The sequence below is a fragment of the Solea senegalensis genome, linkage group LG10 (genome assembly GCF_019176455.1).
Source record: "Solea senegalensis isolate Sse05_10M linkage group LG10, IFAPA_SoseM_1, whole genome shotgun sequence".
NCBI classification, from domain to species: domain Eukaryota; kingdom Metazoa; phylum Chordata; class Actinopteri; order Pleuronectiformes; family Soleidae; genus Solea; species Solea senegalensis.
This window is the reverse complement of record NC_058030.1, coordinates 16,363,736-16,377,859: the sequence shown is the minus strand read 5'-3', so window position 1 is coordinate 16,377,859 and position 14,124 is coordinate 16,363,736. Positions and strand designations below refer to the sequence as shown.

The 14,124-nt window shown below is 40.3% G+C and overlaps 3 protein-coding genes across 3 annotated transcripts; 2 read left to right on the top strand and 1 right to left on the bottom strand.

The window, feature by feature from the left end:
* The first annotated feature begins 1,039 nt into the window (after window positions 1-1,039).
* On the top strand, window positions 1,040-4,563 carry ccdc34 (coiled-coil domain containing 34). The gene is made up of 8 exons (XM_044036003.1): window positions 1,040-1,127; window positions 1,811-1,882; window positions 2,178-2,462; window positions 2,569-2,713; window positions 2,829-2,936; window positions 3,053-3,211; window positions 3,313-3,442; window positions 3,620-4,563. The coding sequence occupies exons 1-8, from the start codon at window positions 1,063-1,065 to the stop codon at window positions 3,763-3,765; spliced, it is 1,110 nt and encodes a 369-aa protein (XP_043891938.1). The 5' UTR covers window positions 1,040-1,062; the 3' UTR covers window positions 3,766-4,563.
* LOC122775815 (ras-related protein Rab-19) lies at window positions 4,483-8,017 on the top strand. The gene is made up of 5 exons (XM_044036004.1): window positions 4,483-4,542; window positions 5,010-5,111; window positions 5,651-5,839; window positions 6,198-6,381; window positions 7,406-8,017. Exons 2-5 carry the CDS (start codon window positions 5,061-5,063, stop codon window positions 7,678-7,680), a joined length of 699 nt encoding a protein of 232 aa, XP_043891939.1. The 5' UTR covers window positions 4,483-4,542; window positions 5,010-5,060; the 3' UTR covers window positions 7,681-8,017.
* A 60-nt stretch (window positions 8,018-8,077) lies between these two features.
* hdhd5 (haloacid dehalogenase like hydrolase domain containing 5) lies at window positions 8,078-13,865 on the bottom strand. Its single transcript, XM_044036002.1, has 8 exons — window positions 13,495-13,865; window positions 12,441-12,644; window positions 12,227-12,339; window positions 11,454-11,547; window positions 11,344-11,377; window positions 11,078-11,252; window positions 9,775-9,963; window positions 8,078-9,654 (listed from the first exon to the last, which is right to left on the bottom strand). The coding sequence occupies exons 1-8, from the start codon at window positions 13,603-13,605 to the stop codon at window positions 9,240-9,242; spliced, it is 1,335 nt and encodes a 444-aa protein (XP_043891937.1). The 5' UTR covers window positions 13,606-13,865; the 3' UTR covers window positions 8,078-9,239.
* Window positions 13,866-14,124: the final 259 nt, after the last annotated feature.

Below are 14,124 nucleotides of genomic sequence, written 5' to 3'. Positions count from 1 at the left end.
ACAACCTAAGTCATCTAAGTAGTAGACCTTAAAAAATAATAAATAACATAAAGCACAACAATAATAACAATAATAATAATTTAGTGTTGCTGGTTATTACAGACACTCACAAAATGTAACATCCCTGTGTGACAGCAGCTCCTCAGTGTACAAGCTCATTTTGGCTCGCCTGCTGGTAATTAGACCAGTGATGTTAAGTGAAGCTGCATGCATAGGCAGGTTAACTTCAACTGGGCCAGTGCTGCTAGAGACAAAACAATTGCTGTTTGATACAGAAGAAAGTAAACAGCCTGATGCTCAACCAGAAAGGCACAGAACTGAACAGAGAAACAGGGGCTTTGCTCACCACACCTTGAATTGTTCACTTTATTATCCAGTTTTCATTCAGGACTGTTATTTGTGCCCAACATATCTATTACCAAAATGAGGACACATTATTCAAAGATCAAGTGTGTAAAATGTAGGTGAAAATGTTATAATTTGGTAGAAATTAAATAACAACAACATCACTAATAATAAGAATAATAGTAACACTACTACCACTGCTACTGATAATAATAATAATACATTTTCATAAATATGCAGTGACCTAATTGTATGAATTGTTGTTTTTCATAATCCCAGAATGACAAAATTATGATGATCATTTTGGCCATGATTGAGAAGCCATGTGTTTACAAATGAACACCACATATATAATTAAATCAGAAACCTAAAGGAGAACTGTGATGAAGAACTTTGAACTGTGGAGGGCAGCATTATACTCACACAGCACAGCCGGACCTTATTAAAAGATGTGCACAGTCCAATAGATGTTTAAGCATGTAACCCCCATAGCCTGTTTATATTAACCGTGTTCCACTTTATATCTGAGGGTATCGTATTGACGTGTGTCATTGTGAGTTTCCATCATTTTTTTGAAGAACAAAAGAACAAGAAAATATTCTCTATTTGTTGTCAATCTACAGACAAACAAAGGCCTGGAAGTGAAGTGTGTGGCTTAAAAAGCGTTACGCGTCTCCATGGTTACAGAGTCGCGTGGAGCGTGGGGCGCGGTGTATCATGGGAGTAGATGCACAAACAAAAACAACCGTCTCAGACACTTTTCGCCAAATAGACGCACTAAGGTAGGCTATTTAATCTTCCGTGTTCTCACTAAGTTAACCGAGGACATTGTGTTTATCCTACACATTGGAATTAGCCAGTACTCAGCTGTAAAATCTAGTTTCACGTTAGCATTAGTTAGCTAACTAATAGCTAACGTTAGCCACGCTTCGCTAACTTTGAAAATAAGTTGTTCACGTGAGCTTTTAACATTCGTGTCTCACTTGTGTTTGTATATTCTGCACCACATATTCACTTAGATGTAATTGTCATTCAAATGTTCCTCATTTGTCATCGTTCATTTTGTGTCGACGTGTGGTCTGAGGATGTCACATAACTTTACAGCAACATAAACACAACACCAAGGTTTTCATGGTGCAAAGGTCCAGAGAAACACCGTGCTGTGAACTTAGATCACCGGCACAAAACGCAAGGCCTCCTGCCAAATAATTAAATGAATAAAATGAAATCCTGGTGTGATTTTAGGCCCCCGAATTCCAACTTTAATATGCACAAATCATTCTATCGCCAACCCGTCCTTTTATCATCTAAGAAGCATTGTCAAAGTGGAACAATTTCTCTTCCAGATGTTTGTATTTCCTCCCTCACTAGAGGACTTGACTCTTTTGCACCTGAAATCATGTTGAACATGGATGCATGAATACCTCTCAGGACAAATTTGTAATGTATAGTAATCTCCCTCTAGGTCACTCAGGTTCTCTGCTGGCACTGCAGCATTTCGTGTGTATGGTTTGACAATGGATGAAGAGGAGCTAAGGTAAAAAGTCTTTTTTACATGAGAAATGTCTTAATCATTCTATTATTTTTTTAATTATTTTTAGTCATTTGTTTGTTTATCATATTGCATTTTTGTATGTTAGTGTATGTGACTATTTGTGAAGCATTCTGTATCACAATTTTGCACAAGGGGTACTATATATGTGCATATATAGTACCCCTTGTGCATAATTGTTATATATATGTATATATATATATATATATATATATATATATATGTGTGTACATATGTGTATGTATGTATGTACAATGTTTGATTAATTGTTTTCACGCAGACATCAGCTAGCAATGATGTCTGGTGGGAGGATGCCGAACTGTCCTGCCTCTGCATCCAAAGGTTTCAGCTCGACGCCTCTTAAGAGCAGCTCGGGGAAAGAGATCCCCTCACCCACTGGCTTGGAAGATGGAGTCCTGTCTGATGACGAAGACACATTTTCTCTGCTTTCTCCCATCTATCATGACAGTTTTGACAGTGATGAAGAAGAACTGGAGCCCAGTGTGGCTGAGCTGACTTCATCCAGGCTGAGCGACCACTCAGAACTCAGCATTTCACCTGTCAGGTACGGATCACTTTATATGGCCTATAAAATACTCGGAACAAACCAGTGCATGATCCAGTCTGTGACAGAGAGCATATGTGAAACTGTGGTTGTGGTTTGCTTATAGGTGTGAGCTACCAAAAACACCTGTAAAGCAGATGTTCAGTGCAGCCGTGCCGCCTGCAGCCTCACCCACTCTGAGTGCATGGGAAGAGTGGCTGGTGAACAAAGCCAAAGAGCAACGACTCAAACTCGAAAAGACAGCAGAGGAGGCAAGCAGTTTTATTTGGTTTCTGATATTGTAATGCCTCGGCAGTATGAACATTTCTTCCCTTCCTGTGTTTTAGTATTGCACACAGTGTCTGACAAAAATGTATACACTTATAGGAACAATTACTCAAAGAAAAACAACAACAACAAGAAATGGAGAAAGAAAAGAAAAAGACTGTCGTGGAAGAGAAGATTCAGGAATGGCTGCAGATGAAAAGAGAACAGGTTAAAATTCACTTCTTTAAATGTCCAGTTTCTCACAGTGTTGCACAACCACACAGCAATCCTACACTGGTGCATGGGTGTCATTCAGTTGATCTGTTTGATTCTTACAATGCCAGGAGAAGCGTGAGCAGCTTGTAAAGCAGGAAAAAGAGGAGGAGGAGACACGGAGGCGGCTGGAGAAACAGAGGGAGATTGAACAGAAAGCTCAACAAAAGTACAAAGTCTGGCTGCAGAGGAAGAATCAAGAAAAAATAGAAAAAGAAAAGAAGTACATGGTAATATTGAGCTTTGATTTAGCCATTTTTTCTTTTCCTATTTTGAATAAATAATGTGATTTTATGGACAAAATAGACACATTATAACATATGAATTACAGGAGGAAGCTGCCCTGAAGGAAGAGCAGGAGAAGCAGCGTCGCAAGGTGGCAGAGGCAAAGTTTAAGGAATGGCTTGCAAAAGCGAATGAAAAAAGCGGATCAGGTTCACAATCACCTTGCTCTCCAAAAAGTAAGTTCATGTCAATCATCTGAAGTTTTACATCAGTCAAAGTCTGTTTAATCACTATCTAACTTTGGTTTTGTTGGTTTTTAGGCTGCGTTAAATCAGTTTCTTTGGCCCTATTTAGGCCTTGTTGATACTGTATTTCTTTTGTATTTTTACTGAGTGTTGTGTTGATTTCTTTAGGTCCATATGACAAATCCTACCCAGTACCCAGCTACTACAATCCAGTCCCATGGAAACCCATTCATGTCCCTCCTCCAGAAATATCACAGAAGAAATCATCTGGCAAGAAACCTCAGAAACAAAGAAAAAAGCCTGCAAGGTTTTAAAATGACTCATCACAACTCATTCACTGTGGCTTCTTGACAGACACTCAGCTGAGTCACGCTCATCACATCACCCCCCACAGACATTCATCATCATTGGCTTCCAGTCAGGTTTTATTCTGAGAACTGAAATGCCTCCATTCTTGGTCTTTTTCCTGAAACTGTGCAAAAATCTGCTCGTTTTTAAAGGCTTATAATAACTGGATTATTATATTCCTATTGTTACTTCTTCAAAGTATTTCTGTTTTTTCTAAAGACATGCTCCCACTGTACATGTGCATCTCATTCATACATTGGAGAGATTTGTAATGAACGTTTCCAGTTTTTGATGTTAGTAATTTGTCCTTATACTTGAATTACCTTCCATAAGTTTGTCTAGCTCATTTACAAGCACAGATATTTTTTGTATTATGTAAATTGAATCGATTTTTTTTTTCATAATATTTATCAAATGTTTCCTCTTGTCTTTATTTGTTCCATCACTACGTGGTCAGCAGAACGGCATTTCACCGTATTCAAGAAGGCACAAACCACACAGCACAAAGAAGGCTGCTTGTGGTCAGAGCCTAAGATAGACCCGGCTCGTTCAAGTGCTTCTCACACTCACACATTGTTCTGCATCCAGCTGTGCCTTGTTCTTTTGTGGGCTGACATGACGACAGAAACAAGTGAGGGGGTGGAGAGACAGAGAGAGAGAGAGAGAGAGAGAGAGAATCAGATTGAGAACAGCATGCTCACTCCGTGTTTTAGCATCTCTGATGTCAATAAATGAAGCCTGAGGTAAAGTGGTTCCTATCTCAACATATTTCTGAATGACTTTTATTTCGTCTCACTGTATTGTTTGTGTGTTTTCATGTCTGTTTGACCATGTCCTGTCGACAGCTGTGGAATGTGTTGACAGTACTCAGTGAGTGTGGGGTAATAATGAGCCGAGTGATTATGTTTGTTGCATTTTAACACACCGAAACGTCCTGGGGTCGAAAGGACAGCTGTTAAAGACAAAGGTGTTTATCCAGAGGAGTACTTAAATCGTAAGGAGTCGTTTAGGCTGTTTGCTTTGGGGTTTTTGCACATTGAGCCTTGTAAGCAACTGTGTGTAAAGTAAGTAAGCCTCCAGCACTTTGGCCTTCAGTGTGCAATCATTTGCAAGAATAACCAGTTAACTTCAACTGTCCATCTGTGGTCTACATCCATCTCTAATGTACTGTGCGGTCGATATCACTGTTTTCTATTTCTGCCTCATCCAGGTATTTTGACCCATTACAGACAGAGCCTTAATAGAAAATCCATATCCCAAGATGCAGTGGTGCAGGTGGGCCGGCGGTTGGAGATCACACCTACCAAGACAGGTAGGAGGCGTGACTTAAATACTCCCAGAATGAATGTGTGAGGGCAGAACAAGTGACAGTCTAAAGGGCAGTACAGACTACACTTGTTTATTAGGCTTTGAAAATGTGGCTAACAGTGTAAATATGGACAAGAAGAGACTCAAGACAAAGCTTTTGGATGCTCATCTGTACTTGCTGTCCTTGATGTACTCTTACATGGAATAACTAAGTTGCTTTGGACGACGTTTCTGTTTTTTTGCTGTGTAGAACTGACTTTAACAGCAGTAGTTTAAATTGTCACAGAATTTTTTGTTTTTTTATGTTTGACTGGGGCAAATTCACCTATGGATTACAGATTCATTTAAAACCACACTGAATGTTATGCTACAGCTGCTAGGAGTTACTAATAAGAATATGACTCCTGAGACTGTAAATAGTCCCAGCTCATATTGACACAACTTGAAAGAAACCGGTTCTTTGCGTCCAGGCTTACAGATCTTGGATCTAGGGTTTCATCCTCAGTTTGTGTTTGTGTGTGTATTCCTCCCTTCACCATGCAGTCTGCAGGACCAGAGATTGAGGACTCTTTTGACTTTCTTTTTAAAATCATCCTGATCGGGGACTCTGATGTGGGGAAGACGTGTGTGGTCCAGAGATTCAAATCTGGTATTTTCATTGAAAAGCAGCAAAACACCATTGGGGTTGACTTTACTGTTCGTACCCTGGACATTGATGGCAAGAAAGTGAAGGTAATTATTACCATGTTCATACATTTACATACTCATTTTAGTTAGAATTAGTAAAATGTTGGTCGAATGTTGAAAAATCATGCAGAAAACAAACATGACAACAACATGTGTTTGGGTAAATGACGGCTCAGGTAATCAGTTTTTTTTCCTGTCACAGTAAAGAGGAGTGGCCGACTGCTACTATGAAATGATAACGTGTGTGTGTTAGCTTTCTGGGTGTGTTGACATGTCTTGTTAGGCTAAATAATTCACGGCCCTGTGGACATAAGCATTTAAGAACAGAGTTCATGTTGTGGTATGTTGTTATTCCTTTGTTATATTTGAGTCTTAAAGATGTGCATTTCGTGTGATATTCCAGATGCAGGTGTGGGACACAGCTGGACAGGAGCGTTTCCGCACCATAACTCAGAGCTACTACCGCAGTGCTCATGGGGCGATGGTCACCTATGACATCACACGTCGCCCCACATTTGAATCTGTTTCCCACTGGTTACGGGAGGTGGAGCAGTATGGAGCTGCCAGTGTTGTTGTGATACTCATAGGTAAGAAGAAGTTAAGTTGGGTGGTCAGCAAACCCCCACAACATATTTACTATCTTAGATTAGATTAAACTGTATTGTCCAAAATATAATTTTGTATTTACTTTGGCTCTAAAAAAACCCTTAGAGCCAAAAAAAGCTTGGAGTCAAGGTTATAATACTTTTCTATGCTTCAGCTAGAGTATCACTTAGTTTGTACGTCAAAATGATGATGATGATCGAGGCTGTTTCTCTTTTTATAGTTTGCATTTGTACTATTGATACACGTTTGAAGCTGGGAGTCTCATTCAACCTCACTTTACTTCATACTTCAGCTCTGCTGCACTGTCAATTAAGAGGTCTTAGCACCAGCAGGTGGTGCTGTTTCAGCAATACAGCTCACTGATGAAAGATTAGCCATACACCAATTAAGAATTATTTTGTACATTTAATTATATCCCAGAAACAAATCTGTTGATTCAGTTTGTGACTATGTTTGATAAATGATCAATTGTTTTGAGACTTAATGACCAATTCCCTATACTCCTATACTTTAATTGCCATATCATTATAAACAGAATATCTTATTTAAGGAATAAAATCTAGCTGTTTTCCAAGGTTTTCTATGTAAATAGATCGAATAATCAAGAAAGTAATAGTTTTGATTCATTAATGTTGACAGTTCACATTGAAATCATGAAAATACTTATACAATACAAATTGAAAAGTATATTTTTGCTGAAATATTTCAAAATCTTGTCGCTGGAATTCCCTGCATTTCCTCAACAACAAGCAATCAAGCCTTTAACAGTAACATCAATAATTTCAGTTGCCTTATTTTTAAGCATTGCACACAGTCTGGTTCCACTTTCTCAAATGTGAGGAATTGATTTGATTATATCTGTAATATTACATTCAAACTTGTACTGTTATCTCTTTTTTAATGTTTATTTTGCATTTTTAAGTGAATGTGTGTTTGTGTTATTGACTTGAAGTTCTTTTGTTTTCATTCCAACACTTGTTTTTTCTGTTCTGTCCTTTGCTGCAGGGAACAAGTCAGACCTCCATGATCAGAGGCAGGTGTTGTTTGAGGACGCGTGCACTCTGGCAGAAAACAACAGTGTCCTCGCTGCTCTAGAAACCTCGGCTAAGGAGGCCCAGAACGTAGAGGCAGCCTTTAACCTCATGGCCCGGGAGCTGCTGGCACGCAATGGCATGACCATCATGGACGAGTCATCTCAAGAACCATCTCAATTCATGCTGCGCAACAGTTCTCACCCAGTCCACGGTATTATGTCTTCAGATAAGAAGTGCGGGTGCTGAGCAGACTCGAAGACACATTAAGTTTCTCCAAAACAGAATGTTACTTTCATCAGACAAACGTAATGAGTTGCTTTTAGTACGTGTGTGAAGATATTTTTTGTTTTGAATTTTAATATTTATACAGTTCAAGGATTCAGTAGTAGTTTTTAATGCAAACTGCTTTTTACATGTATTTCTTTTGCAATATTCACCTGAGGATATCTGCTGCTGAATGTGTTGATGACTCCGGCATGAAGAACCACACCTTAGCCAGAGGACAGAGTACACACAAGACGGTTGACGTGAAACTTGGTGCATTTTGAATTGCTCGGTCATAAAGTACGGCTTCTTCTCGTCACCAGTTCAAACAGTACATTTTTATAGTGTCCGTTACAAATAAAACAAAAGGCACTCCAGCTTTAGTTTAGAACCATTTGTGCTGTAATTCCATATTCTCTCTCAAAAGTCTTACATTAGACAATAGACATTCACGTGATCCATTCATAGGATTTTCACAACTGTAACAACTTCAAGTCAAATAAAATCTACCATCCTACTGAAAATGGATTAAATTAAATCTAATGAGGTACTAAACTGGGCCACACGGTGGTGTAGTGGTTAGCACTCTCGCCTTGCAGCGAGAAGACCCGGGTTCGAGCCCCGGTTGGAACAAGGGCCTTTCTGCATGGAGTTTGCATGTTCTCCCCGTGTGTGCGTGGATTCTCTCTGGGTTCTCCGGCTTCCTCCAACAGTCCAAAAACATGCAATGTGGGGATTAGGTAATTTGGACACTCTAAAATTGACCATAGGAGTGAGTGTGAGAGTGAATGGTTGTTTGTCTCTAGCTGTGTGTGGCCCTGCGATGGACTGGCGAACTGTCCAGGGTGTACCCCGCCTATCGCCTGATGTAGCTGAGATTGGCACAGCACCCCCCGCGACCCTCTGGTGGAGGATAAAGCGGTTAGATGATGACTGACTGACTGACTGACTGAGGTACTAAGCACTAAGTACTAGGCTACTTAATCTCATCGGCCTTAGTGGTTACATGTTATTCATAGCTTATGAAACAAATCAAGCTAAAACACATGACAGTAATGCAAGCAGAACTGGTTTACATGAGGCCTGCTAATGGATGCATATTTTGGAAAGACAAGATGGTGTAGTTAGGCAAACTGTTGTGCAGAGAATAAAATCCATCTTTGTCAGGACAATGTGTGTTGTATATTATCAGCAGATGTATGAAGGGTCTTCCTGGATCAGTCTCAACATTACAGTAAAGTGAACTTACAGACTTTAGTTAAAATAAATGTTAACAGCTAGAAAATCTGTAAACGTCTGGATATGCATGAAACAAGACTGTTTGTGACCCACTACCCTGTAAAAGCGACTTTTATGCCTGCAACGTTCGTGTAGTTGGTGTTAAAACTGCATTTGTTACTTATTACAGCTGATTCTATGGCACTTATTTTAAAAAAATCTTTAAGACCTAGTCACAGTAACCGCTACAGTAAATCTTCCCTGTGACACACTTGCTTCTATGGGGTGTTAGAGCTGGTTAGTACAAGGCTGGAGTGCGTGTGTTACTCCAGGGGCCAACCCTCCTGCTGGAACACCAGCTCCACCGCCTCCTTCACATCCTGCACCGTGAAGGACGGCTGCGTGAGGCTGGGGTCAAAGCCGAAGTCCCGGTGACCATGGAAGATGTGCTGCTTGGTGACGGTCTGGGTCGTGTCTGAGGGCAGCTCCTGCTGATCTCTGCTGTACACTCCTGTGCACACCAGGATGGAGCTGCAACTGTCTGGCAGTTCTTCCTCTTCTGGGTTAACTCCAAACTCTCCTTGCTCTGCTGAAGGCATTTTAGGGGCATCAGCTTCTGTGAGGGGATCTACTCTTCCTCCACCACTCTGGGCCTGTTTCTGGGCCTTGGTAGACCGAGAAGCATTGAGGTAGTGGTCATAGAGGTTGGCGCCGTATATGTCAGCCATGGGATTATCACTACAAACAGAGGCAAGTAAGAAAGTAAAGCTTTATTTATATAGCACTTTTGTGAGTGAGCAACATCATAGGAGTTTTACTTGAATTCAAAGTGTTTATGAAAAATTCAGTGTGTCTCACCCTATAGCATACAGCCTCTTCACAGGTGTGGTCCAGCCAAGTTTCTCAGCCTGCTGTCTGATCAGCAGCTCAGCATAATTGTACGTCACCACACTGGGTTTACCGATCAGAGCCTCGTACTTGAGCTCATACCCCGTGATCTTCTTGTAAAGACTTTCTAAGCAGACCAAGAACATACCATGACCAAACCTGTGATACAGTGATAATAACAAATTCAGGATAATGGCATTGCAGACAGACAACTCAACATTGCAATTTGAAACACAATTAGCAAATTGCAAAGGTTGCAATTTACTATTCTATTTTTGATTGTGTTTTATGCCAATTTAAAATTGAAATACATAAATACCGTTAGTTTCTGATCCTTGCCATACGAGTATAGTAGTTAATGTTTTTGATGGTATCTCATGTGGTAAGAAGCATTCCTTTTTTAAAAATCTATTCCAGTTAAAGCTGCAGTGAGTAACTTTTGGTGATTTTTTTTGGTTGTTGATGTTACTATTCTGCCTCTGTTTGGTCTTCATGAACAAAAGCAATGTAACATGTTGTAATATGCTGCTTTATCTGTGTTACGGAGATTTTTTGATTATCAGGTGAGGTGACAAAAGATGGAACCTGGAGTCAGTGATGAGTTAAGTTGAAGACGATGCCTGACAGCTGAACAGTGAGGCATCATCGCAGATTCTGGTGAGCAGAGTGCCATTTCTGACACATATAGTTAATAAGACTTGAGATAATGTATCCGGTCCAGATGCCTGGCACCTTGGTTTCTAGTGAGGGAACCTTGAAAGGCGGATAGTTTGTATCATATTGTATGTTATGGCTGTTAATATTGTACACCAGGTCTGCTTATAAGAATATGTGAGTAATTAAACAAAATTTTCTATCACAATCTGAAAATGAGCACTGTAGAGCAAAACTATAAGACACGACTGTGTGTGTATAAACCAGCAACTTTCTACTCCTCAAAAAAGCCAGTCGTTCAGCAGTTTGACAGGAAAACGCTTCTTTTCCCCACTTTTCTTAAAATTCTTTTGTGTTTTCAGTCATACTCCAACCTCTTTGCAATATTGCTCTTTCCTTCGTCTGTTTTGACAAAACGAATCTGCCATAATTAGATACAGTTATGTGGAGCCAATAGGCTTAATCAGCACTGAATGGCAATGGGTTCAAGTAATGGACTTTCAGTTAGATTGTATTTTAAAGTTATGCAGTTTTGATATTGAACTGAAGCTCGACTTTTAAGTTCGAACATACCATTTAAAAATAATTTAATCATGTTTCAGGGTTTCATCTGATGTACCTCGGATTCTTCGCCTCTGCCATCCACAGCAGGTCCATGTTACAGGCCAGGACCGGGATGTGAGGGTACTGTGCCGAACTCCAGTCACTGCCTGCGTTCCCATTTGTCAGGAGCACGTCGGTAAGAAGCTGGAGGTTGGTCTCCCATCTGATTGGCTCACCAAATAAGATGACAGCTGTAAGATCAACCAAAATACAGTCATAAATGCTATCATTTGAAATTGCTTCACTTACTAGCTACAGCGTTGCCTGTCTGTGGAAACATACCATCGATTGGCCGTAAGCCTTTTGTGGGTGGAATCTATAAGACAAAATAAGCAGTTGGTGAGACACTCATCTGGGACTAAACATGAGTTGTCTTCACTGGTCATGCTTACACTGCCTCTGGGCCTTCTGTTGTGATCCACGACATCTAGAAGAGGATATGCGTCTCTCAGCATTTCTATAGTCACAATGTCCTGAAAGCCCAGACTGAATATTGGTGGGTTAAAGTCAAACATACAAAGATGGGGAGGAGTTACAAGCTACAGCTATAGACCGTAAATAAAAGGTGGAGAGAAAAATAATTGTTTGAATTGAAGTCTTCAGGAAAATGAGCGTACTTCTCACATTTTCCAGAGGATTAAATGGTCTAAATTACTAGTTTCAGGTCTCCTATCACAGAAGATGAAGTCACTTTCACAAAAGGCCATTTAGAGGAATATAGACAATAGAGCAGTGTATGTGAGTAGAAACCAGTGTGATTGACAGCTAGAACTTCCATTTGCAAAATCTCCGGGCAAATCATGAGGCCTCGAAACAGGAGTTTGTTTAGCAACCAGACTATTGTGTCCATTTTGTATACACGAAAGGATGATACTTCAACTACAATACAAACCTGACAAATACATGGACAAATACCTGACAGTCATTGGTCCTAATCTCAAATGGAGAAAAACTCAATCTTCATTTAAAAAAAAAAAAAAGAGAAAAAAGTGGAAAACCGCAACTGCGTCAGTCAAAGGGAACAAAGGGCACCAAAGAATAAATAACACACAGATAACACAACGCTGAACATGAACGCAACTGCACTGAGTAAACAGAACATTTGTTAGGGTCAACAAGCGGATAGATTGCAGGGGTCAGGAGTCCTTGACTTAAGACAGGATACTTGTGAGCAACTTCCTCCACAGGACCCTGGCCCGACACCAGCACACACTTTTTGTGGAACTGGGTGAACATTCGCAAAGGACTGTGGGAGAGCATCACCTGGTCTGGAGACACCTGAGATAAAGGGAAGAGAGATAAGAACAGTAATGTTTGGCAATTTATAAAAATTAAACAAAGCAAGCTGAGGACACCAACGAAAAGGTGATTTAGATTACCTCCACCTCAAGGAGCTGTGACAGGTGTTCAGCTTTCGTCTGCCTCATGCAGTTCCCGGCATTAGTGACAAACACCACAGGCACCTTGTATTGCCCATTGCGGTCCACCAGATTCTTGAAGCACTCTTTGGCAGCAGGGATTGGCGTCCTGCCTCGCACCAGCACCCCGTCAATGTCAAAGAGGAGCCCGAAGGAGCTGGAGGCCTGAGGATGGAGATGGGCCAAAGAGCAGTGAGTTGTGACTACAGACTGAGCATTTGTTTTTATGATCTCATCACCTCAGACACAGGGGACCAAGTAGATTTGTTCCATGGGTCTATAACGGTATGCTGGAATAGGTTACTGATGAGTAGGGTGGAAGAAGTTTAAGAGGACAGGACAATCATCTTTTACTCACAATCGTGATTATGGCTTCCCACTAACATGATAGTGTGGATTTGAAAATGTTTTCCCTGCCAACAGCAATCAAGCACTCCCTGAAGAGCTGCCTGTGTCAATGACAGCTGCTGCTGTTTCCTTCACCATGCAGCTCCAACTGAATTTTCTGGATGCATGATATACTATACAACACAAATAGGCTGCAGATATTGGCGATGGAGAGAAACTAGGTAATAGAGGGTGACGGAGGTTCCACACTGTAGCCACCAAAACACAAACCATGCTTGTTATTCATTTCACTTTGTCTGCATTTAACTTTCTTCTACAGTTTTACTCAGTACATTTGGTAAATTAGTGAAATCAGAAATTAATTTGTCAGAACTACCTGTTTAACGTCCTAATATAATTTTTCTGTCCAATGACAGACAGTCTGTCAACAAAGTGAAGCCTTGTACATTTTTTGAAATAATAGTCAGATTAGATTAATAACATCTCAGTCAGTACTTCTATAGTAACGTTGATGACGGACTTTATTGTGCACTATTTGCCTTTGAGAGATTGTGACAAAAGTGACACACTTTCACAGCTAATCATTATTGTTGTGTTGTTTGGAGAAATGCGCTTACTTCGAAGATGCAACAAAATGACAATGTCAATAACGTTTGACATCACTCACATGGCTGTAACGTCTGGAGGTCGAAAGCCATTTGTTGGTTTGTTTTGATGTTCCCTCACAGCTGGACTTCAGCAGCTGCAAGCCGCTTCTCAGACACCAGAGTCTCTGCATTTCTCCAGGAACCGGTGAGTAAAAAGACACAGACACAGCAGAGCTGAGCCGACAGAGTGTGTGTGTGAGTGTGTGTCCACTCAGAACTAGCTCATAATATCTCACAGGGTAAGGGTCAGTCCCTCATTTTGCTCCCCCTCTATGGTGTTTGTTAGGTTACAACTATTTAAGCCTCAACGAACCATAACCGCGCATGCGCAGAAGAGCAGGGACGTAAAACTTCCTGGCAGGACATGACGTCACGTTAGAAACATCCCACCGGAAACACTAACGATTTAACAACAGTACATATTTTATACTTTAAGCGTGAACGAAATGAACTTTTTTGTTAATATTTTGATTCTATATGACAAATGTCCCCTAACGTCATTGTTTTCTGATAGAGTTCCAAGAAAAAACAATCATAAAACTGTACTTTCTTTAACATTGTACATGTTAATGAATTTTAGTAAAAAGGATTAAAACACTACACATATTTTTACCATTGTATATTGTCAATGGATGTGTGGGCTTGATTGT

What these genes read in the sequence shown, in the direction of transcription:
- ccdc34 (XM_044036003.1), top strand. Translation starts at nt 1,063, where the DNA reads ATGGGAGTAGATGCACAAACAAAAACAACCGTCTCAGACACTTTTCGC. An exon ending in CGCCAAATAGACGCACTAAG is followed by an intron (nt 1,128 to 1,810) that starts GTAGGCTATTTA and finishes ATCTCCCTCTAG; the next exon opens with GTCACTCAGGTTCTCTGCTG. An exon ending in ATGGATGAAGAGGAGCTAAG is followed by an intron (nt 1,883 to 2,177) that starts GTAAAAAGTCTT and finishes GTTTTCACGCAG; the next exon opens with ACATCAGCTAGCAATGATGT.
- LOC122775815 (XM_044036004.1), top strand. Translation starts at nt 5,061, where the DNA reads ATGCAGTGGTGCAGGTGGGCCGGCGGTTGGAGATCACACCTACCAAGA. An exon ending in GATCACACCTACCAAGACAG is followed by an intron (nt 5,112 to 5,650) that starts GTAGGAGGCGTG and finishes TTCACCATGCAG; the next exon opens with TCTGCAGGACCAGAGATTGA. An exon ending in TGTTGTTGTGATACTCATAG is followed by an intron (nt 6,382 to 7,405) that starts GTAAGAAGAAGT and finishes CCTTTGCTGCAG; the next exon opens with GGAACAAGTCAGACCTCCAT.
- hdhd5 (XM_044036002.1), bottom strand. Translation starts at nt 13,605, where the DNA reads ATGCAGAGACTCTGGTGTCTGAGAAGCGGCTTGCAGCTGCTGAAGTCC. An exon ending in CCTCCAGACGTTACAGCCAT is followed by an intron (nt 12,645 to 13,494) that starts GTGAGTGATGTC and finishes CTCCATCCTCAG; the next exon opens with GCCTCCAGCTCCTTCGGGCT. An exon ending in ACAGAAGGCCCAGAGGCAGT is followed by an intron (nt 11,378 to 11,453) that starts GTAAGCATGACC and finishes TTTGTCTTATAG; the next exon opens with ATTCCACCCACAAAAGGCTT.